This window comes from Mustela putorius, unplaced genomic scaffold, assembly GCF_011764305.1.
Source record: "Mustela putorius furo isolate JIRA1106 unplaced genomic scaffold, ASM1176430v1.1 tig00003988_pilon_pilon_pilon, whole genome shotgun sequence".
NCBI lineage: Eukaryota > Metazoa > Chordata > Mammalia > Carnivora > Mustelidae > Mustela > Mustela putorius.
Window position 1 is genome coordinate 15,338,919 of NW_025422127.1, and position 22,422 is coordinate 15,361,340.

The 22,422-nt window shown below is 36.0% G+C and overlaps 1 protein-coding gene across 15 annotated transcripts in view; it reads left to right on the forward strand.

Annotated features, from left to right (window-relative positions):
- ERC1 (ELKS/RAB6-interacting/CAST family member 1) overlaps positions 1–22,422 on the forward strand; it is a 558,286-nt gene that overhangs the window by 136,656 nt on the left and 399,208 nt on the right. For all 15 annotated transcript variants that reach the window (XR_006604246.1, XM_045071559.1, XM_045071558.1 and 12 more), the window contains one exon: positions 10,571–10,738. Coding sequence is in view for 14 of the 15 variants with exons in the window: in XM_045071559.1 (XP_044927494.1) it covers positions 10,571–10,738 (168 nt within the window). In the remaining variant the exon portion in view is untranslated. The remainder of the gene's footprint in view (positions 1–10,570; positions 10,739–22,422) is intronic.

A 22,422-nucleotide genomic window follows, 5' to 3' on the forward strand; every position in this document is an offset into this window, starting at 1 on the left:
TAGACCCTTAGGAACATTGGGTAATAGAATGAGACCATAAATGAAATGATTAAAATAATGGATGGAGTAGTAAGCATAGGCACACTCTTTAGAATGGAGAAGATACAGCTTCTTGGGCTATTGTTTGAGGACTGTTGAGAGGAAAACCTGAGGCAATGTAATAAAGGTAGCACTAGCTCTAGTTGTTCAGTGTCTTTTAGTCTTGGCTTTGCCATTTACTTGTTATGTAAGTTTATACTTATTGTGCTTTAATGTCCCTATTTATGAGAAGAATAATAACATTACCTTCTAGAGTATTTTAAGAGTAAAATGAATTAATGCATGTACTTTTAGGGCTCAGTAAATACGATCAATATCAAATATATGAAGGAAGGATTTAAAATATGAGCAAAGGAAAAAACACTACAAATAATACCAGGCAGGTTATTAAGGAACAAAAAAGTGTTGTAAACTTTTTTTTTTTTTTAAGATTTTATTTATTTATTTGACAGAGAGAGATCAGAAGCAGGCAGAGAGGCAGGCAGAGAGAGGAGGAAGCAAGTTCCCCGCCGAACAGAGAGCTCAATCCCAGGACCCTGAGATCATGACCCAAGCTGAAGGCAGAGGCTTTAACCCACTGAGCTACCCAGGCACCCCAAAAAAGTGTTTTAGGTACGAAATACCTAATAACTAAAGTGAAAGAATAGTATAGCGGTTTAACTGCAGATGAGAGAATGCTATAGGAAAAGTTCGTGAATTGAAAGATACATCTGAGGAATTATATCCAAAAAGCAATAAGGCACATTAAGAGATAGGAATTAAAGAGAAGTGTGTTGAAATAGAAATCTAACATAATATGGGAGTTTCAAAAGGGGAGGCTAGAGGGAATGGGAGGCAATTTTAGAAGATGTAATTACTGTGAATATTTCTGATTACATGATAGGAATGGACCTTCAATTTAGGAGCAAATAATTCTTGAGCAGGAAGATATCCACAACTACCATAAATCACAGATAAACTGATTTTAAAAACCACCAGAGAGGAAACATAGTGTACCTACAAAGGATTAACAGGCCAGCAGCAGGCCTTCTAAGAGCAACAACAGGAGCAAGAGAGAATATTGTAGAGTGGAATCTTCAAATTTAGTGAAAAACTTTGGCAACACATAATTGAACCCAGTGAAACTATTATTCATCAGTGGAGGTAGAATAAAGACTTTTTATTTTTCAGACTAACACAAACTGATAGTTTACTACCTATGGATCACATATAAAGAACTGCTAAAAACAAAATTGTTCTACAAAAAAGGAGTGAGATTCAAGAGAGAATAGTAGAAAAGGGAGATTAATGTGACAGGAAAAGAAAATCAAATATCAATGTAAGAATTTGGCATAGTCCATATAACAACAATGCCATTAATATCAAAACTCAGTGGTGCCTGGGTGACTCAGTGGGTTAAAGCCTCTGCCTTCGGCTTAGGTCATGATCTCAGGGTCCTGGGATTGAGCCCTGCATGGGGCTCTCTGCTCGGCAGAGAGCCTGCTTCCTCCTCTCTCTGCCTGCCTCTCTGCCTACTTGTGATCTCTCTCTGTCAAATAAATAAATAAAATCTTTAAAAAAAAAATCAAAACTTCAAAATAATTGATGTTATCCAATAAAAGAGAAGACTTTCGGAGGAAGATCATAAAAGGTTGAGCTTGTCATTTGCTTCTGGTTCTTGGTATAGAGTTGTTAAATGATACAGCAGGTGAAATTCTGCATCTAGATTGCTGTTGTCTTTTCTATCATAGAATTAAAAGGAGTAGGCTGTGTATTTAGTGTTGGAAAAATGAAAGTGAGGGCCCAAAATGTGTGAAAAGAGAAATTCTAAGAAAGCATTCAAGAGATCTCTTCAAAGTGTGATTCAAAGACCAGCGGCCTCCGTTCACTTAAGAACTTGAAACAACATCTTTTTATTTTTATTTTTATTTAAATTCTAATTCATTAATGTACATGCATTATTGGTTTCAGGAGTAGAATTCAGTAATTAATCACTTACATATAACACCCAGTGCTCATCACAATAAGTGCCCTCCTTATTATCTGTCACCCAACTAGCCCATCCTCCACCCACATCCCTCCATCAACCTTCTATTTGTTCTCTTTTTCCTAAGTGCTATTTTAGGGTAGAATTGTTGGAGGGCCTTGAATTTGGAATGGTGATCGCTAAAAGTCAGCATTAAAACTAGGTCATCTAGGGCTAATTTTATATTATTCTTTGGCAGTATTTCTAGTTTTGGAAGATCAGGGATTTATGAGAGATACAGTAGACCTTTACCTCTTCAAGGCACTGGCAAGGCAGTGTAAGTAAGATGGAGAAATGTAAGCTAGTTAAGGTGATAATTAGGTTTCTTCATAACTGTAGGTTTTTTCATAACTATAAAATGACTTTTCCCCAAATATGGTGTTTAATGATATATGGTAACCTATGTAAAAGCTTCTGGTGATATTATGTATTCTCTAAACTTGACTCCTCCTCGTTAAATATTTTTATTAATGAATTGGATGGAAAAAATATGGGGGTTAATGTGTATGTTAGATAAGAAATTTAGCATTCTGAAAGATCTTTAAAGAGCAGAGTAATGTCTAAACCAAGCAGGATAAAAAATTTAATAGGATAACTGTAAAAATCTTTAGAGTTCTCTCCCTCCCTTTCTCCAAAAAAAGCTAGCCAGTAGAGGTGCCTGGGTGGTTCAGTTGGTTGAGGTATGATCTCAGGGTGGGATCAAGCTGGGAGGTGGGCTTCCTGCTCTGTAGGGAATCTGCTTGTCTCCTCCTTTCTCTGTCCCTCCCCCCACTACTGTGTATGTCATCTTCTCTTTCAAATAAATAGTTAAATAAATCTAAATAAAAAAAAAAAAAAAAAAAAAAACCCTAGCCAGGAAACAAAAGAATCCCAACCAAACCCATAAAATCTGACAAAAGCAAAACAGTCTACTTCAGTAATTCTTCAGTATCTGTGTAGTGGCTGCCAGAATACACCCTCAAAAACAAAAAAACATATGCAATCTTCAGTTGTTTTGTAAGTGTCTAGAAGTAAGGGTGAAGTAATCAGCCATAACATACTGAATTCTGGGTATAATGATTTAAAGGGCATTGGTATATTTAAGCATGTTTGGACGTAAAGAGTCTGAAACCATGGCATATTAAGGAATAGTTGAAGGGTAGCTTGGAAAAGAAATGCTTTTGGGAGTACATGATAGATGCATGTATCTGAATGGCTGTTATGTGGAAGAACATCTAGCTTGAGGGGTTGAACTTGGGCCAGTCGATAAAATTACAGAAAAATATTTTTTTAAACTTCGAGATCAGAGATCGCTTTTATGCCTGGTAAAAGTAGAGCATGGGCAGCCTCTAGAGAAGAACTGTGTACCTGGGTTTTGCTAGAGGTTTTCAAATACTAGAGAAGCCTGTTTATTTATTTATTTATTTTACAGACAGAGATCACAAATAGGCAGAGAGGCAGGCAGAGAGAGAGAGAGAGAGAGGAGACAACAGGCTCCCTGCTGATCAGGGAGCCCGATCTGGGGCTCGATCCCAGGACCCTGGGATCATGACCTAAGCCGAAGGCAGAGGCTTTAAGCCACTGAGCCACCCAGACGCCCCTAGAGAAGCCTGTTTAAAGGAGATATAGAGGGCGCCTGGGTGGCTCAGTGGGTTAAGCAGCTGCCTTCGGCTCGGGTCATGATCTCAGGGTCCTGGGATCGAGTCCCGCATCGGGCTCTCTGTTTGGCAGGGAGCCTGCTTCCCTCTCTTTCTCTCTCTGCCTGCCTCTCCGTCTACTTGTGATCTTTCTCTATCAAATAAATAAATAAAATCTTTAAAAAAAAATAAAGGGGATATAGAGACCTGGGATTTAGATGAAAGATTGAATCAGGTGACCTTTAAAGGTTCTTCTAAGGAGGATATTGTCTCTTTCTGTGATTCAAAGGGTACCACACAGAGAGGGGTATAAGGTTTAATAAGGAAGTGTTACATATGTGTTGGCTTAGAGGGGTTGGGGTTGAAGAACTATGATGGCTGTCTTGCTTTATCAGATTTGCAGAGATCAATATAACGTTTCTACTGTGACTACATAGCTGAATACAGTTTGTTATTGTATACATTGTACATTGTTATGTTGTCTTTAAAACAACTTGATTATTTTACAAAGATTATGAATTTTTAGGGTAAAGTGGGTGGAGACAATATTGACATTGGTTTTTAAGTCTCAATTTGTAGCCTCTTTTTTTTTTTTTTTTGGTGTGCAAAGTACTGATAAACTGTACTGTGTACTGTAGAATAGCACATCTGTAACCCTGGCCTTTTTGATGTTTTTCTGAGCTCTTCAACTTTTTGTCAGGTAGGAAGCTTCAAACAGAGCTCAGTGCAGTTTGTCAAAATAGCCTTTTAAAAAGGTTTACTTGTGGATGTTGTCAATCCCATGGCCCAATGCTCTTCATTCAGCCTCTTTTCTAGATGAGAACAATGAGAAATATGGTGATAGGAAATTATACTTAGTGATCTTGGGCAAATCACTTAGTTTGGGCTTTGATTTCATCACCTTTAAAATGAGGAGTTTAGCTCCTGGGTAGCTCAGTTGTTAAGCATCTGCCTTTGGCTCAGGTCATGATCTCGGGGTCCTGGGATAGAACCCTGCATTGGGCTCCCTGCTCAGCAAGGAGAAGCAGGTCTCTTGCTTCCCACTTCCCATGCTTCCTATGTCCCTTTCTTGCTGTGCCTCTCTTTCTGTCAAATAAAACCTTTTAAAAAAACAAAATTTGCTTAGATTATTAATTTTTTAAAATTTTATGAAATAATGCCAAATATAGGAAAAAAATGCAGAAAGTAATATAATAAATACCAAAAGATTTAACTTACATTTATGTTGGACCACATTAGGTGATATTTAAAGGTTCTTTAAAAGAAAAGGTTCTTTAAAAATCTTATTCTAAACTAAATATTCAGTGGAGAACTGGATTAGGAAGATTATTTTGTTAGAACCTCAAGATTTTTGTACTGTTGGGGTTGGGAGTAAAGATGAGGAAGTTGTTATTATGGAGGTGGTGGTTAAAGCCTAGGATTGAATTGGTTCCTCCAGAGGAAGTTATATAAAGTAAGACGTGAAGAGGGGAAAATGATAGAGGATCCAGTGAAGAAAACTGATCCAGTGGGGTCAGAGAGTTAAAGAGGAGTGAAACATACTGGCAAAGCCAAGTTAGGAGTTAAAGGAAATAAGCCATTGTATCCATGCAATTCTTAGTGCTCATGTGTATTTAGATAGATGTATTTATTGATGTAAAATGAAAGAAGATTAAGATAACTTAAGATAAATAATAGTTTTGTGCTCAGAAGTGAGAGGCCAAAAGAGCAAGGTAGCCATTTTTCTGCTCATGTCCATTGGTAGAAAAATCTTATAGAGAAAAACCTTCTGTTTTTGTTGAAGTTGGCATAACCTGCTTGCCACAGACCTTGACTCTTGGCAAGGTAGGTGGATGCTGTTCTTCCATGCATTTGAATTGAATAAACAAGGTCTTATTCCTCCTGCCAGGTATGGTATTAGGGTGATGACTGTGTGTCCTGCTAGTCTCTGAGGGGCTTTCCTGAATATGTTTTTTGTGGTTTGCAAAATATGGACCCCACGCAAAATTGTGCTATGAACTTAGCTCACTACTGACCAAAAAGATCAGTGTAGAATTCAGAGCAATTAATCTAGTAGTAGCAGAGTGGTTTTTGTGGTTATTTTTATCTTAGATCTCCAGATCAGCACATTTAAATTCTGTATTGTACAAAAAAAACCCCCCAAAAAAGCAGACCAAGAAAGAGAGTATGGATTAAATAACTAGTAAAGGAAAGATCACTTAGTAATTAGAGTATGGACTTGAGTAATTTCTGTACCTAATATTTGTGATATGAGATTTTTTTATGTGAAAGACTGAATTCCCAGCTACTCTTACACTGAAGATGTAAGATGTAAGATGAAAACAAGAGTTTTCATTTTTGGCCTTTTTCACTCACCAATTCCTGTGGGTCTCATACCTGACATTCCCTCAAAATGGCATGCAGGTATTTATGACTGGTTAGCACTGGCACATTTACGGGTCACTTAACTGAGTGAGGGATCTAATGTAAACATGCAGCTAGGCCATCTAGGTTCTCTTGGTAAAGAAGCAGCAACAAGAGGTCTTACAGTTATTGTTCTATGGGACTTTAGTACTATCAGAATGAGAAACATTTGGAAATGCTCAGGGATGTATTCCTGCTCTATTCTGATTCCTTACCCACAGATGGAAAACATTTCATTTTTTGAAATTAATGCAGAGAAGAACTGAGAGACAAGGAAATTAGGCATTTAAGACTTACCTATAAGTTTAAATATCTGGGCTTTTTGTCTTTATAAAAATAATTTAATAATGCACTTTGGGACTATTGTGTGAAGTGTTTTTTGGTGAGTTAGTTTGGTTTTTGCTTGAGGTTATTGGGATATGTGGTAGATACGTTAGAAGTAAGATATACAGTATACAGAATACAAATTAGAATGTAGAAGTTAGGCACAAATGATTTAGCATAGGATTTTTTTATTTTTAAAATTTTTGACATGTATACTTTGCTAAGACTTTGACCTCTTTGTGCAGAAGAGTCAGTGGGTTCAGTAAGCACCCTCTTGAATAACCGTGACTGATGCCCTGTAATGGATTCAGCTAACAGGAACCAAATCTGATACTGTCAAATAGGATTAGTAGCTATGCAGGCCAGTTGAGCTGTGCCTGAATGCCAAATGGATAAGGGTCAGTTGGCTCTTTTGGCATCTTAAGTAGGCTGGTTGTTGATTTTCATATTCCACAAAAGTCCTTGTTCTATGGTGGCAGTCCTTTACTCCAAATTGAATCCGTATTCAGTTCTGACATTTGTCTTGTGGACCTTTTTGCTTCTTTGCATGGTAGAGTGTTTCTGATTTTATCTTTATTCATTTATTCATTCATTCATTCATTCATTCATTTATTTATTTATTTATTTATTTTAAAGATTTTATTTATTTATTTGTCAGAGAGAGAGGAGCGAGAGTGAGCACAGGCAGACAGAGAGGTAGGCAGAGGCAGAGGGAGAAGCAGGCTCCCTGCCAAGCAAGGAGCCCGATGTGGGACTTGATCCCAGGCTGCTGGGATCATGTCCTGAGCTGAAGGCAGCTGCTTAACCAACTGAGCCACCCAGGTGTTCCTGTTTCTGATTTTAATAGGTTGGTGAAGAAAAACCAAGGAAATGTAAAGACTTTTGTCATCATGCACTTTAGATAGGGCTATTGGGGAACTCTGTGGAAATCACATCATTCATCTTTGTTTTGCACTAGATTTTAATTCTTGCTGTGAGATCTTTAGTGCTGAATTTAGGCACCCAAACTGGACATTTTTAGTGGTAACATCTCGTGGATTCACTGGGCTTGATTTATTGTAGTTCTCCTGTTTGTCAGCAAACATTTATTATTACTTTATTACTTTTATCTTTTATTACTTTATCTTTTCTTTTTCCATGTCCCTGAGGAAAATTTTAAGTAGGCTGGCTATCTTGACATGCATTTCATAAGGTATTCAAGGAAAGAACACATTTAGACAGGTCTTTCTTATTAGTTGTAATTGTTAGCATATAGATACTTTACATGTTTTGTTATACCTAGATATTTAAATATTTTTGAGGGATTGTAAATGGACATAAATTTAAAAAATTGAAGTTCAGTATTGGACCTTACTTAATTTTGTCAGTTTATAAAATATTTACATTTTTAAAGCAAGTGTAAATATTCATCTATTTTCTTTAATATTATTGCTATTAAGACCTGTTTTAGGCACATGAAATATAGATAAAAAAATAAAACAAACACCATGAAATGGTATCATGATGCAAAGTTTTAAATTATAACAGAGTTGGATTTACCACTATTTTTTCTTACGATACATCTTTTCTGTTTCTTTAAACATGAAACCTTTACATGCCTCTGTGTCCTAAAAGTATTTTCCTGTATTTTCTTCCAGTACCACAGTTAAGATAATGAACATGCCCCCCATATATTTTCTTGCGCCTTTTTGTAATCCTTTTCTTTCGCTTTTCCCTGATATTCTTCACTACTTTCCCCTTTTCCCTCTTCCCAGGCAACCCTTGATTTATTACTATTCTTTTCTATTACTGTAATTAGTGTATATTTTCTAGAATTTCATATATATATGAAATCATATTTACTTTTTTTTGTCTAGCTCTTAGTGGAGTAGTATATAATTAGTCGCTGAGATTGTAGGATCTGGAGACAGTCCAGTTAATCTTAAATTCCTACTCTATTGCTTATTTTTATCTGTCTTTCCTAAGTGTCAGTTTCCCAGGTTGCCATGGGAAAGTGCAATTGTCCACAGGGAGGATGCAAGTGAAGAAGGTACAGTGCTTGAAGACAGAATTGGGAGGATTTTTAATATACTGTGTATAGCGTTGGCAAGCTATATATACATGACCATATGCAGAAAGGTTCAGAAATCTAAGGATAGAATGAAGAAAACCATTTAACTTAGAAGTAAAGATTTATAAAATAAGTATGGCTAAATTAGAAAGGAGATGATAAGACACTGTGTTGGAAAGGATTGCTCAGACTGGGAGAAAAGACAAACCAGAATAGGGATGAATGATGAAAAAGAGATGATAGATGAGAGGTAATGCTATGCACAAAGAGTAGTTTTAGTAGGTATAGAAGAAAAAAAATGGTGGTTTCAGAAATAAGAATTTAAATGTCTGGAAATTTTTAGGTGGGCCTTTCCAGAATATAACAAGGTTACCATATATCATTTATTAGAATAGAGGAAAGTCAGAAGTGGAAAGTATTTATTGAGGGAGCATGGTAGAACTTGTGGTGAAGAATTATAAATGGAACTTACAAAGATTATTTCCCCAGTATCTGGTTTGGTGGGACGAGTGGTATTGAAATGGTTGATAGAAGTGTAGTTTAGCAGAATGAAACTTGGTTTATTTACATGTTTTCCCTTTCCAGCATAGTCCAAGATAATCTGTAAGTACATAATGATTTAACTATAGAGTCTCAAATGAGACTAATCTTGTAGGACAATTTTGCATAGTACTTAGCAGTGAGTACTACCATACACACGGTATGGGTTCTTAGACATCTTACAGCTTAGATGTAATATTAGATTTTCCCTGAGAGTTTTGGTGTGCTCTAAATATGAGTCATTACCCATGTTACTGGTTTTTTCTTTGTGGGTTGGTTAATCTACAGACAGCCAGGAAAAATAATATAGGACAAGTTCAAGATTAAGGATGTTTTATAGAAATATACTTGTATCTTAGATTTGCACTTTCAGTGTAACAGCCACCAGCCATATGTGACTGTGGAGCACTTGAAATATAGTAATCCAAATTGAGATATGATATAAATATAAAAATTAGAATATGCATTGGACTTTTAGGACTTAGTATGAAACAAAGAATATAAAATAAAATAGTTGATTATTTTTAATATGGATTATGGGTTTGAAATGATAATATTTTAGATAGATTAAATAAGTTGTATTATTAAAATTGTATCTGTTTCTTTCTTATTTTGTAATAGGGCTCCTAGAAAGTTTAAAATTTCATATGTGGCTTATATATGACTCACATTATATTTCTATTGAAAAACACTGTCTTAAGATGAAAGAAATCCACCTCTCTGTTTTGTTATAATTGTATAACTCTTTGCTAAATTGTAAATCATTAGTGGAAAAGCAAAAAAAAAAAAAAAAAAAAAAAAAAAAAAAAAAGCACCCCCGAAAACAAAAACCCCAAATAAATTTGATGTATGAGTATGCTTAATGAAATTTGCTTCGAATGGATTTAAAAATAAGTACTGTCATTAGACTTACTTGATTTCATTAGATTTCTAATTATTTAAACATTCTATTTAGTCAAAGCTGTTATTAAACTTGGGGGAGAGAGTTTACTGATGCCAGACTTTAGCTAACTAGTCTCTGGGCCTGAAAGTGGACCTTTGCTTTCCTTTGTGTGATTTCATAGTGCATTATGGGATTGTTGGTCTCAAAAGCATCATATTCTACCTCTAGTTTCTATTATGTGATACAGCGAGTGTCATGCTTGATGATGTTTATGGTTTTCTTTCTAATTTTAGATTTTCTAAATCAGTGTAGCATCACTGGGAACTTGTTAGAAAAACTAATTCCTAAGCCCCAAACCCACTGAATCAGAACTCAGGTGGCTGGGCCTGGGAATCTGTTTAAAGCCTCCAGTAGAAGTGGCAAAACTCAATTTCTTTATGACAGTTCTCAGTTTTGTCTCTTGATTCAGATCTATTTATCCTGGTATCATGGTATATTTAACTAATGTAAATTTTATTTTTATTACAAAAGTGCTCATAGGTTTTAGGATTTAATTTCTAAATAGCTATATTTATATTTAGAGTAGCATTTTATCATTCTAATGAAAGTTTACTATATAAATATCATTTGGGCAACTATACATAAGTATTTGGAAGAATTACGTTCCTTTCTTTTCATTTAATCAATTGTAAAAAATGTCACATTCTTAGGTGGATGCTCTCCGATTGCGTTTGGAAGAGAAGGAAACTATGTTGAATAAGAAGACAAAACAAATTCAGGATATGGCTGAGGAGAAGGGGACACAAGCTGGAGAGATACATGACCTCAAGGACATGCTGGATGTGAAAGAGAGGAAGGTTAATGTTCTTCAGAAGAAGGTAAAGTGTGGTGTTTTTTGGAATAGTTTGAGAAGAATATGTATTAACTCTCCTTTAAATATTTGGTAGAATTCCCCTGTGAAGCCATCTGGTCCTGGACTTTTTTTGTCTGTTGGGAGATTTTTGATTACTGGTTCAGTTTCTTTGCTGGTAGTTGGTCTGCTCAAATTTCCTGTTTCTTCCTGTTTTAGTTTTGATCATTTAAAATCCTGAAATTTATTCATTTCTTCTAGGTTGTCCAATTTGTTGGCATGTAGTTTTCAGTAATATTCCTGTATAATTGTTTGTATTTTTGTGATGTTGTATTTCTCCTCTCTCATTTGTGATTTTATTTATTTGGGTCCTTTCTCTTTTCTTTTTGATGTGTCTGGTTAGGGGTTTATCAATTTTATTAATTTTTTCAAAGAATCAGCTCTTCCTAGTTTCACTGACCTGTTCTTTTTTTTTTTTAAAGTTTCTATATATTTTTTTAAAGTTTCTATTTCTGCTCTAATCTTTATTATTTCCTTCCTTTTGCTGGCCATAGGCTTTGTTTATTGGTCTTTTTCTAGTTCCTTTAGGTGTAAGTTTAGGTTGTTTATTTGAAGTTTCTTTTGCTTCTTGAGATAGGCCTGTATTGCGATAAACTTTATTCTTAGAACTGTTTTTGCTGCATCTCAGAGGTTTTGGACCATTGTGTTTTCATTTTCATTTGTTTCCATGTGCTTTTTTTTTTTTTTTTTAATTTATTTATTTGGCAGAGAGAGATCACAAGTAGGCAGAGAGGCAGGCAGAGAGAGAGGAGGAAGCAGGCTCCCCGCTGAGCAGAAAGCCCGATGTGGGGCTCGATCCCAGGACCCTGGGATCATGACCTGAGCTGAAGGCAGAGGCTTTAACCCACTGAGCCACCCAGGCGCCCCTCTTCTTTGATTTCTTAGTTGACTCATTCATTATTTAGTAGCATGTTGTTTGACCTCCATGTCTTTGTGATCTTTCCAGACTTTCTTGAGGTCGACTTCTTGTTTCATAGTGTTGTGGTTAGAAAAGGTGCATAGTATAACTTCAGTCATTTTGTATTTATTGAGGCCTGTTTTGTGACCTAGTACATGTTCTGTTCTGGAGAATGTTCCATGTGCACTTGAAAAGAATGTTTGTTCTGCTGTCTTAGGATGGAATGTTCTGAATAGATCTGATAAGTCCAGCTGGTCCAGTGTGTTATTCAATGCCATGCCTCCTTATTGATTTTCTGCTAAGATGAGCTGTCTGTTCATGTAAGTGGGGCATTAAAATTCCCTATTATTTTGTTACTATCAATTATTTCCTTTATGTTTGTTACTAATTGTTCTTTATATTTGTGTGCTCGCATGTTGGGTACATAAATTCTTACAGTTGTTATATCTTGTTGAATTGTCCCCTTTATTATTATATAGTATGCTTGTCTCTCTTTATCAGTCCTTGAAATCTAGCTTGTCTGATAAAGTATTGGTATTCAGCTTCCTTTTGACACCCATTTGTGTGGTAATTGTTTCTCCATCTCCCCTTCACTTTCAATCTGGATGTGTCTTTAGGCCTAAAAAGAATCTCAGGGCGCCTGGATGGCTCAGTTGTTGAGCGTCTGCTTTTGGCTCGGGTCATGATCCCAAGGTCTTGGAATCGAGCCCCGAATCAGGCTCCCTGCCCTTTCCCCACTTCCCTTGCTTGTGTTCTCTCTCGCTATCTTTCTGTAAAATAAATAAATAAAATCTTTAAAAAACTAAAATAGGGGTACCTGGGTGGCTCAGTGGGTTAAGCCTCTGCCTTCGGCTCAGGTCATGATCTCAGGGTCCTGGGATTGAGCCCCACATTGGGCTCCCTGCTCAGCAGGGAACCTGCTTCACCCTCTCTCTCTGCCTGCTTCTGCCTATCTGTGATCTCTCTCTGTCAAATAAATAAATTTTTTAAAAAATCTAAAAAAAAGATATAAAAAAAATAAAATGAGTCTTTTTGGGTGTTGTTTTTTTAATCCCTTCTGAACTCTCTTTTGATTGGAACATATAATCTATTTACATTCAGAGCAGTTATTGATAGGTGTGTAATTATTACTTGTTTTGTGGTTGTTCCTGGAGATTTCCTCTGATCCTGTCTTGTCTTTTTCATGTTTTGCTGATTTGCTATAGTGCTGTATTTGGATTTCTTTCTCTTTATTTTTCGCAAGTTTATTAGTGGCTTTTGATATGGTTACCATTGGTTTGTATATAACCTCTTCTGCAAATATCAGTATATATATGTGTGTGTGTGTAGACTTAAAAGATTTATTTATTTATTTTAGAGAGAGATTGTGAGCATGAGGGGTAGGGGCAGAGGGTGAGGGAGAGGGAGAATCTCAAGCAGACTCCCTGCTGAGCATGGAGCCTGATGCAGGGCTCCATCTCATGACCCTGAGATCACAACCTGAGCTGAAATAAGAGTTGGACACACAACCAACTGAGCCACAGAGGCACTCCCAAATATCAGTCTGTATTAAGTTGATTGTCATTCAAGTTTGAACTCATTTTTTCTTCTTCTCCTCCCCATGTTTTAGGTATATGTAATTATATTTATATCCTTTTTATGTGAGTTCCTTGATGGATTTTTAGGGAAGTATTCATTTGTACTGGTTTTGTTTTTCCTACCTTTATTACTGTCATTTTTGGTTTCTCCTTTCCACTCAAAGAGTCCCCTTTAATACTTCTTGCAGGACTGGTTTAGTGGTCATGAAATCCTTTAGTTTTTGTTTGTCTGGGAAACTCTCTCTCTCCTTCTATTCTGAATAATAGCCTTGTTGGATAGAGTATTCTTGGCTGCAGATTTTTCCCATTTAGCACTTTGAATAGATCATGTCACTGTCTTCTGACTTGCTCAGTTTCTGTTGAGAACTCTCCAACTAGCCTATGGGGTTTTCCCTTGTAAGTTATGACTCCTTTTGTCTTGCTGCCTTAAGACATTTTTTTTAATCACTGTACTTTACAAATGTAATTACAGTATGTCTTGGTGTTAGCCTGCTGTTAATGATTTTGAGGGGAGTTCTTTTTGCCTCCTGGAGCTGGGTGTTTTTGTCCTTTCCCAGATGAAGGAGGTGTTCAGCTATCCATCTATCCTTCCTTCCTTCCTTCCTCTCTTTCTTTTTAAGATTTTAATTTATTTGTTTGACGAGAGATAGAGCGAGAGTGCGCGCTAACAATCGGGGAGCAGCAGGCAGAGGAAGAGGGAAAAACAAGCTTCCCACTGAACAAGGAGCCTGATATGGGGCTTGATCCCAGGACCCTGAGATCATGACCTGGGCCAAATGCAGACTTTAAACTGACTGAGTCATCCAGATGACCCTCAGCTATTATTTCTTGAAGTAAATATTCTGGCCCCTTTTCTCTCTTCTTCTTTTGCGACTTCTATACTATGAATGTTATTATGTTTGGTGGAGTCACTGAGTTCCCTAAATCTGTTCTTGTGTGGCATAATTCTTTTCTCTTGTTTGTTCAGCTTCATTGCTTATCATTACTTTGTCTTCTAGGTCATTAATTTGTTTCTCTGCTTCTTCCAGCCTGCTGGTCATTGCATCAAGCATGGTTCTAATTTCATTTATTACACTCTTTATCTCTTTTGATTCTTTTAAAATTCTTTTATCTCTGTGGTAAGGGTCTTACTGATGTCTTCTTTTCTCAAGGCCAGTGAGTATCCTTATGATTGGTGCTTTAAATTCTTCATCAGGTGTGTTCTTTATGTCTGTTTCACAAAGATCTCTGGCCATGGACTTATCTTATTCTTTCATTTGGGATAAATTCCTCTGTCTTCACATTTTATCTATGTCTCTGCCTTCTTCTGAGTGTTAGAAAAGACAGTTATATATCTTCCTGAAAGTAATGGCTTTACAAAGAAGAGGTCATGTATTTCCCAGGAAGAGACCTGTCAAGGACTGTTTCCTATGTGTGCTACAGGTGCTCTGCTTTTGTGTTCTGGCTGCTCTGTCCTTCAGGCCAGTCATTTATAGGGGCTTTCCTTGCCTGCTGTGGTCAGTGTTTGGTCCCTGGCCTGAATGTGACAAGTTTTTGCTAGGTGTGCTCTGGTCTGCTTGTGAAATGAGACTTGTCACCATCTCCACCATAACTGAGGCCCTGCAAAACTTTATGGTCTGGGGACATGGTATGGATGGGGGTTAATCCTGGTCTTCTGGGACAGGGTCCTGCTGCACTGGGACTGAGGCAGGTGTGACTGAGAAGGGCAGTTCCACTAGAGCCCAGTGGGGTAGGGCTTAATATAAGTTAAGCAGCCAGTGTGGGTGCTATGCTGTTTCCCACAGTTAGCTCTGTATGTATGCTGAGGGGCAAGGGAAGGAAATGGTGTTGGCAAGCTCCATTGTTCCCAGAGATGTGTCTCTGTGAATGCTATCTCTCAGGGAAGTGCTCTGGGAAGTGTGATCTCCCCACTCTGTACCCCAGATGCTCTTCAGATCGTTGTTTCTACACTGTCTGCCCTCAGGTTTTTTGCCTGCCATCTCTCCAGGAGTAGTTCAGTGCCCTCCAGACTCTATTCCAGCCAGTCCTGCTGACCTTTAAAACTCCAGGCTTTAAAACTCCACTGCTTGGAAGAACTCATGAAATATACCTCCTCTCTTTTTACAAGTCAGTGACTTTGGAGAAATACTCTCCTTGTGCTTTCCCTTGTGCTCCTTTCTTTCTCTCTCACCTTTCTCTGACCACACCTTCCTCCCTCTGCAAAGATCTTTGTCTCCCCCAAACCATGTCTTCATACTGCCTGCCTTCTCCCATGTGGCCTCTTCTCTCCCTTTAGTTGTAGAGTTTGTTCTGTCAGTCATCAGGTTGATTTCTGGGGTATGTAGGATGATTTGATAGTTATCTAGTTGTGTTTGTGGGACAAAGCGAGACTAGGGTCCTCCTACTCTGCTGCCATCTTCCTGCTTCATACCCCAAGGTTTAAATTTTTATTTAATTATTGGTTGCTCTAGAATTCCTTTGAAAATATTTCAAGAAAAATCATAGGTGCTATGTTTCCTAAGTTCCTGCTTATTAATTATGTGTTAATATATTCTTTTTATATTTTACAATTATTTCAAAGATATGAAGAATATAGAGAATAATAAAATAAATAATGGTAATTATTCAGCTTAAGAAGTAAAATTTCAGGGGCGCCTGGGTGGCTTAGTCAGTTAAGTGTCTGCCTTCTTCTCACATCATGATCACAGGGTCCTAGGATTGAGCCCCGTGTCGAGTTCCCTGCTTGGTGGAGAGCCTGCTTCGTCCTCTCCTGCTGCCTGCCACTCTGCCTACTTGTGTTCTCTATTTCTCTGTCAAACAAACACATACATACATACATTATTGGGGAAAAAAAAAAAAAGGAAAATTTCAAATATAGTTGATGTTCCTTGGCATATCTTCACTTGATTAGGTACTATTGTCCTCCATTTGTCCCAGAGTTGAACATTTAATTTTGATGTTTATGCATGCCCCCATATATTAGATCAGGATACATGGTTTTATACTTTTATAACCTATGTATCTATTAATGAAACATATATAATATGAGGAAGTATACCTTACAAATAAATATGATAAGTATTTATCTGAATGTAATCAGGGGAATGTAAAATAAGACCAGATTAAGAAACAACTTTTTACCTATCCTTTTACGCTATGTTGTCAAAAATTAGAGGTCTGTGACAGTATCAAATGTTCATAAATACGGCAACTGGATTTCCTGAACAGTGCTGTTGGATTTTTAAATTGATACAATTGCTTTGGAAAATAGTTATGAAATTAAACATAAGTATACCCTCCCTGATACAGACACCTTAGATGAACTCCAGGGTATGTGTAGGAATGTTCATAGTAGCCTTGTTTGGCTGTAGAAAAACAAAGCAAAACAGAACCGAGGAAACATTATACAAAAGTTCATTAAGAGAAGAGTGTGTAGGTAAATTTGATATACTCACTCAATAGAACCTGTTATTTTAAGGGAAATTAATGTTTCTGATTAAAAATTCAGCAAAGTAATTTCTTCTAGGTGAAGGGAGATAAGGAGGAATATATAAGGAATATATAATATATAAGGAATATATAAGTTAATGAGTTTGTGTATATTTATTATACTTCACAACATATATATATTAAATAGTATTTAATATAATTTAAAATAACTGGAGGCAGATTAAGTTTTGTTAAATTTGCATGGTACATTGGTGTTTATTATTATATCTTTTATATATTTTCCTCTGTTTGAATATTAATTTAAAAATTGCTTAGAATAAAAGCCTCCATATATATGCATATTAGTATTTTCTTTGAAAAAGAACTTTTCATATATTTCAGTTTAAATTTGTTCCTAATTTTATAGTTATAAAATTAGAATCACTTTTCCCTAGAAGTTCATTTATACATTTTGAAACAATGTCTGATACAGATGTAGGGTCTTACTTGATAACGTTTAACTGCCTGATTAAGATTCTTCATTTAAATTCTCTGTTAAAAGGGTTTATTTAGCTTATGGTCAAGTATGTCCAATTATAATGAACTGATGACTTAGACAGTTTGACCCACTTTCCTAGAACCAGAATTTAGCTATTTATAGTATTTGCTGATTGAGATGAACTTGGGGCTGTATTGAACAAGTATAATCCTCCTCCAGCAGGATGACTTTTTAGATATTGGGAACTTGCTGTTTGACAGCCCTCAAATCTTACTTTTCTAGATGGTATATTTCTGTTCCTCCCAGTGTTCTCATTTGCCCTGGTTAATTTTTCTGATTGCAGTTATTTGTCTCAACTCATTTTTCTCCTGTACTTTAACAGTTGGAACTTTGGATCTAATTGCAAGAGAGATTAGAACATTATTGATATTCTTGGTCCTAACTGGTATGATATTGGGCAACTCACTGAAACTGGCTAACCTCCAGTTTTTGTTTTTGTTTTTGTTTTTTAACTATAAACAGTATAATAGTTATGTCAGGAGGTTTTTGTTAAATGATGTCATGTGTAGGAAAATACCTTGGAACCTGTAGAGTGTTGCATACTGTGGATATAAGGTAGGTATATATATATATATATAATATATATAAATTTTATTATTATTTTTTAAAGATTTTTGTTTATTTGAGAGAGAGAGCACGTGCACATGAGTTGAGGGAGAGGCAGAGAGAGTGGGACAAGCAGACTCCTCGCTGATCAGGGAGCCCTCTGCCGGTTTCGTTCCTGGAATCCTGACATCATGACCTGAGCTGAAGGCACGCTTAATCGACTGCGCCACCTAGGCGCTCCTTGATATTGTTTATTCTTACTAAATTTTACTTTGCTTGATTCAGCCAATTAATCTTTGAGGATCTTTAACTTTATGCCTTCTACCCATTTATTCTTTATACTTTCATATAAGTGATAAAAAGTTGAATAGACCAGAAAAGGCTTTTGTGATATATTTTACCTCTTTCAGATTGATAATTTATTGAAATAGTTCTCAAAGCTCTTTTTGTTGTCTGTAGAATTTTTTTTCTTATAGGCTCAGTTTGTTTTCAGTTTAGCCTTTTTAAAAATTCTTATTTCTCAGTGTTCTTCATTTAGACCATTACAAACCTGTCTTAAAAATCTGAGTCAGTTGTAGAGATCACTGTGTAATTCTTTCTTACAGCAATGCCTGGATTATGAGCCAGTGATATACTCAGCTGTTTTTGGCTTTTTCAGAACAACTACCCACACATTTTCCTAGCTTTCTAAGCAATGTATATATTTATATACACTGGAGTGTTGTTTGGTCTTTCTCCTTTTTCTCCCTTACTGAGTACATTTCTAGTTGCATAGTCAGACTGTGTTTTGTGGCTTCCCCATCTTCCTAAACTGCATTTTTTCATTCATTCAGTACCTTCTGCTATATAGTAGGCACTGTGCTAAGTACAAAGACAAATGAGATGTGGTTTCTGCTCTCAAAGTCTTAGATTTCTGGGAGTTAAGAAGTGATGATATACATGGTGTACAGTGAGGTACAAAGCAAGAACTTTTCGATTTGAACGTGTGTGAAAGGAGCTAAGTCTTGAAATTGAATGAACTTTTGCCGGGTAGATGGGGAAGGATTGAGACATCCCAAGCCAAGAGAGCACTGTGAATGAAAACTTGGAATTCCTTTCCCCAGTGTCATGCCTTGGAATTCTGCCTTTGCTTTTTAAACATTTTGTAATAGGAATTCTTAAAAGTTTCTGGTAGAGCTCTGTCTGTGAATGCCTTTTCTTTCTTATTATTAACTCTCTTATTACTTAGTCTCTGGGAAGGTTATTCCCAGTCGTTGTATAATGTGGAAGTTTTCAGTGAATATGCTCATCTTTATTTTCCTTTCAGTGAGTATACTCATCTTTATTAAATTTATTTAGGAAACTAATAAAGAGAATTCAGCTTTTCTTTCTCTGGCCCTGAAGATTTTCTTTCAAAAACTGAAAATTTATCTGCAGTGGGGTATTAAGATAACCTTTCAGTTAGAACTTAAGGTATTCCTGGGGAGATGGCTTAATTCTGCACACACTTAACCAACTTTGTTTCTTGATTCAGACTTAAGCCATAAGGAAGAAGGATAGGTTAACTCTATTTTCATCCTTTTCTTATTTTTCTGACATCAGAGTTCTATAATCATTTTTTTCCACAAACATTTATTATGATATGTTTAAGTAATATTTAAGGAGGAATACCAGGAAACATATTACTTTGGGTATATTGGATATGCATTTTTAAAAAATTATTGTTTTTTGAGAATAGTAGCAGCCGTGATAATTGCTGGATTTTAAGTCACATACTCTGCACTGTTTATGGCTCTCTTTTGGCCACTGCTGCCCACCCACAATCTCCTCAGTAGTCTCTAGGCAGGGTATGTATTTGTATGCACTGGGATAACCCTGTGCTCAGAAAACAAAATGGGACCAGAGCAGATGGCCAAGCATGCTGTACAATGGGATTAGCATTGGGCTCCTCCTTCCCAGGGTTCTCCCCTATGGTTTTAAGTAGTTTCGTGTTACAGTAAATTTCTTATCTTTATAATAAATCACTGACCTGGAAAATGTAATTGAGCATTTGAATCTTAGCTTCATTCAAAAATCTGTGTTAAAATTGTACAGCTTCTTGCTTGATTGATTATAAATGATAATGTAGCTTGGAGTTTAATTTGCTGATGCAGATGTTACCATCAGTCTCTTCTATGCTTCTGTAACTTATGTTGATTTTGCCTTGCTTACTTCTCCAGTTTCCTAGGTTTGGGTATTTAGAGTTTAGATTTAACAGTAGCAGAAAGCTGATTGATATAAGAATTAGAAGGTTGCAGTTGGTTTGTTAGTTTGGTCCCAGATTGGTTCTTAAAAGTCTCTTCTGGTATTTTGTTTTTGGTAGGAAGGCAGAAAGAGTACGTTTTTTATATATCCTATTTGTTTTCTGTGAGTCTTGGTTTAGATAGTGTTATTTTCTTCACTTTTTCCATATCATAAGATGGAAAGGAAACTATGTTTTATCACTAAAAAAAAAGTACTTAGTAATTTTACTCAGAAAATTAATATAAAATTGTTATATTTTATTTTTAATAAGGATTAATTGCATTGTTTTCTCAGTTATTTTTAAGTCACAACCCAGCTATTAATGAAGTTAAAAAGAAGAGCAAATCAGTCTCTAATCAAATATTAAGTTGGAAGTTTAGTATATTTAGGCATTAGAATTTTCTATTTTCATTCTTTTACTTATTTTTTAATATAATACAGTTTAATTAAATTTTTTTGTTTCTGGAGAATATGTACAGCTAAATTCTTAAAATGTTTTGTCAAAAGCCAGAATGTGTAGTAGATAAAGTCTGATTGATGATGGTATTTTTATTGGGAATATATTCCGTATAGATTTACTTTGCTTCATATAATCTTTCCTATCTCGTTCCCGCCACCCCCTCCTTTTCAAATAAACCTCAAGGAGATTAATAGCTGAATTTGGACAGTCTGATTTAAGTTCTAGTTTGTCAATAGGTAACTTTTTAAATGATGTTTGTTTTATACTATTGACATTTTGTAATGAGTGATGAGTTATTCCCTAAGAAAAGTTGACTTTTTTATAAATTGCCTTAATTATGATTAATTAATTAATTATTAATTATGATAGATTCCTGCTCACCATCCTTTATACTTCCAGAACATATCTCTCCAAAAAATAAAAGCAATAAAACAAACACAACACCCCTTGTCTCTACATCTGATAATCTAGAAACCAGAAACTTCAGTTATGTGTGATTAAAGCAACAATAGCAATAGCACCGCTTTCTAGTAGATGGAGAAAAACCTAGTGCTACATAATGAACTATTTCTAAAGCTTAGTAGCTTAAACAACCATTTTTGAATGCTCACTTATTTGTGAGTCATGAATTCAGGAAAGGCTCTCTTGGGTAGTTTGTCCCTGATTTGTTTGATGACAGCTGGGGGTGTCAGCAGTTGTATGATCCACTGCCAGGCTGTGGATCACTTTTCACTTGCATACATTCGTCTAGGTATTCCTTGGCCTCTGGCTACATGGCTGCATGGTGTGTTTTGCCTCAGGGCTTCTGCATATGTCCTGGGTATCCCACAGCATGATGAGAGTCGTCACACTTCTTATGTGGCACCTAACTCCACAGTCATAAATGTTAGAAGCAGAAGGTGCCTGACAAGTTAAGATTTATGCTATGAATGGGTTTAGAAGTGACAGAGGACTCCTTTTGCTATATTCTGTTTGTTATAGTTACAGGATTTATCTTGATTCAGGGGGTTCAGGAAACAGACTTCACTTCTTAATGGAGCTGTGGCAAACCACATTGCAGAGGAGCCTGTAAGTTGGGAGGTATTATGGTGGACATATTTGGAAAAAAACACCTACTCCAGTTCAATAAAAATACTGAATAAAGGAATAAGATTATGAATCTTTATTCAGTCATTCACTGTTCATCCACAGTCATCCACAGTTCCCAAAAGAAGTCACCTGAAATCAGAAGGAATTCTGAACAGTCTGTGATTGTTTTACCCAATTCAGGAATTATCACAGGGTATAAAAATATAAAAAAAGAGTACAAAGGAATAAAAGGGAAAGAAAGGATACAAAGGAGAGACTAACAGAAGGTGAATTAATGCTCTTTTATTTTAGAGATTCACCTTAGGTAAGAAGCACAACTGTCTAGATGAAAACTTTTTGTATTAGTGCTCTCAGATGGAAGAGACTGCCATCTACAAGATAATTGGACTGAGTATGTGCATAGATTCAAAATAATTTGAAAGTCTTTAAAGAAGAGAGAAACTTGGCTAAGTTTTTGTGTGTGTGTGTGTGTGTGTTATTTGGGAAATAAAACAGGATAAATCTTAGGCTTAAGATTTTTTTTTTAATTTTTAATTTTTTATAAACATATATTTTTATCCCCAGGGGTACAGATAGGCTTAAGATTTTTAAGCTAGCACTAGAGGTTAAATTTTTATTTTTCCTAATTGAGCTATTATTCACCTATCATTGAATTTACCATTTTAAGCTGTAGAACTCATTGTTTTGTGTATACTTACAAGTTTGTACGACCCTCACCACTATTCAATTCCAGAACATTTTCAAGAAGAATCCCATACCTGTTAGCACTCACAACTCCTTGTCCTCTGGCAGCCTCTCATCTACTTTTTATCTCTGTGAATTTGCTTTTTCTGACATTTCGTATAAATATAAT